The sequence below is a fragment of the Cyprinodon variegatus genome, unplaced genomic scaffold (assembly GCF_000732505.1).
Source record: "Cyprinodon variegatus isolate N-32 unplaced genomic scaffold, C_variegatus-1.0 Scaffold316, whole genome shotgun sequence".
NCBI lineage: Eukaryota > Metazoa > Chordata > Actinopteri > Cyprinodontiformes > Cyprinodontidae > Cyprinodon > Cyprinodon variegatus.
The window spans coordinates 837,051-839,077 of NW_015150769.1; the positions used below are offsets into that span (position 1 = coordinate 837,051).

Genomic DNA, 2,027 nt, shown 5'->3' on the forward strand with positions numbered 1-2,027 from the left:
ACAAACCAGAAACCATGGAGACATCAGGGAATCAAAACTCAAGGATGAAGCCTCGGAGAGACGAAGTTGGAGCATGTAAGACGAAATAGACGAGGACGCAGCAAAGAGGAAGAGAACAGAGAGAGCTTTTAGAGGAGACAGAGACAAAGGGGGGGCTAATGAGCAGATAGGAAACAGGCGAGCACAGAGGCAGAAACAAAACAGGAGCTAGGGAAAAAGGAGAACACAAGAGGGCAGCAGAGGGCAGCAAATGAAAAACCTGGAAGACTGAAAACAACAAAATAATAATTAAACCACTAAGACTAAAAAACATGGAGTAAAACTAACTACTAAAAAGAAAATAAAACAGAACCAAGACTCGGACAGTAAGAGAGAAAAAAACCAAAGAACACAATAAACAAAGAATTAAAACATAAAAACTAAGAAACAAGAAGAAAAGCAAAACTGGATACTCAAAAGAAAAAACATCAAAGAAAACAGAAACCTTATAATTAATACAAATTATTAATAATGATGCCCTTTTTAAATAAAATTACTTCTGTATGTGAGAACTTTGACCTAAAAACACATCTAGAAAGATGGCTGACAGGGTTAAGGTCACAGCAACAGTTTTTTAACTGAAATTCACCAGATTTATCTTTCTAATCTTTACCGGTTTTTATAATAAAATAAAAAGGAAAAGCTCCTTTCTGCTCTCTTCTTCATCAACCAATTCATCTGAGAGGTATTACAGACAATTAAGAGAGCATAATTATGATTATTCATTCTTCCTTTTGTCTTATACAGATATGATTTCTTTTGTATTAAACAAAACATTTTTAGTTAAGAATTATTTTGTATCACTACTGTTGTAACATGAGTGTTAACCATTTCATTGTCGTTACTCTCAGTCTCTTTAGTTCATGATTCTGGTCTGTCAAATACTTGTCTTTTCCTTTACTCTCCTCCTTCGCCACCTTCCGCTCACTCTCATCAAAGCTCGTTCCTTCAACTTGTCTCAAATCCTTTTTTTAAGCAGCATCAAACTATTTGATGGGGCCAGATTATTGAAAACCTTTGGTTAGCAGATGTCCAGCGTTCCTTTTCTGATCCTGGTTTTGATCTGCAACTTATTCGCCTTTGATTGGCCGCCCCTGGACCTCACAGATTTTTCAGAACATCGACGATATTTCTGCCCCTGACTGCCGCCTCTGGCGTAGTCCAATTTATAAGCCTGATTCTGCCTCCATGGTTCTGACCCTGTTTCTGTTCCCGGATGAACAAGCTCTGTCTCTCCCCTGGAAAAGCAAAACTGAGAATCCTCTTCAGAGGAAGTGACAGCATTCCTCTGTCCACCTGTTTCATTTGAATGTCACTAAACCCGCTCTCTGAGTCATCTAAGCCCGCTTCAAGGCTTAGATGACTACCAGACTGTCTTCATTAATGTAACAGTGTTATTTTTTTATTTCACAGATTCAGGCTGCTGTGTTGGTAAAAGCTCATTCTGGATTTAATCTGGTGAGGCACAAACGAGAGTGGATTATTCCTCCAAAAACTCTGAAGGAAAATGTTGACTATAGTCATCTGGAATATATTGCCAAGGTGAGCAACTCTGAACCATCTCACTGAAAGACTTCTCCATGTTTCATGCGTCGTCTAATCAGAGTCTTCTTCTGTTTCAGATCCGATCTGACTATTCAGCTGCAGAAGGTGTGACTTACTCCTTAGAGGGAGTTGGAGCAAATAAGTTTCCTTTCCATGTGTTCGTGGTTGACCCTAATAATGGAAATGTTCGATTGACCAAAAAGCTAGACAGGGAGAGTATTGACACCTACTATGTAAGTTTCCAACTGTAAATCCAAAAGCATAATTCTGTATATTCATATTCACGATTTAAACTTCTTTCGTCCGTGGAGGATCGGGAATCTGTGAAATAACTCATTTTTTTTTCCACTTTTACCCGATGTATTCCAGCATCCAGCTGCCATGCACGTGGGCATTGTCAGTTTCACTATAGCTCTGGTGAATTTCAATGGTGAAGTCCTCTG

At 38.8% G+C, this 2,027-nt stretch overlaps 1 protein-coding gene across 1 annotated transcript in view; it reads left to right on the forward strand.

Moving 5' to 3' along the window:
- The window catches only part of LOC107090918 (desmoglein-2-like), a 16,665-nt gene that overhangs the window by 1,487 nt on the left and 13,151 nt on the right, over positions 1–2,027 (forward strand). Inside the window, exons 2-3 of the mRNA XM_015384559.1 lie at positions 1,453–1,581; positions 1,662–1,817. Of these exons, the coding sequence (XP_015240045.1) occupies positions 1,453–1,581; positions 1,662–1,817 (285 nt within the window). The remainder of the gene's footprint in view (positions 1–1,452; positions 1,582–1,661; positions 1,818–2,027) is intronic.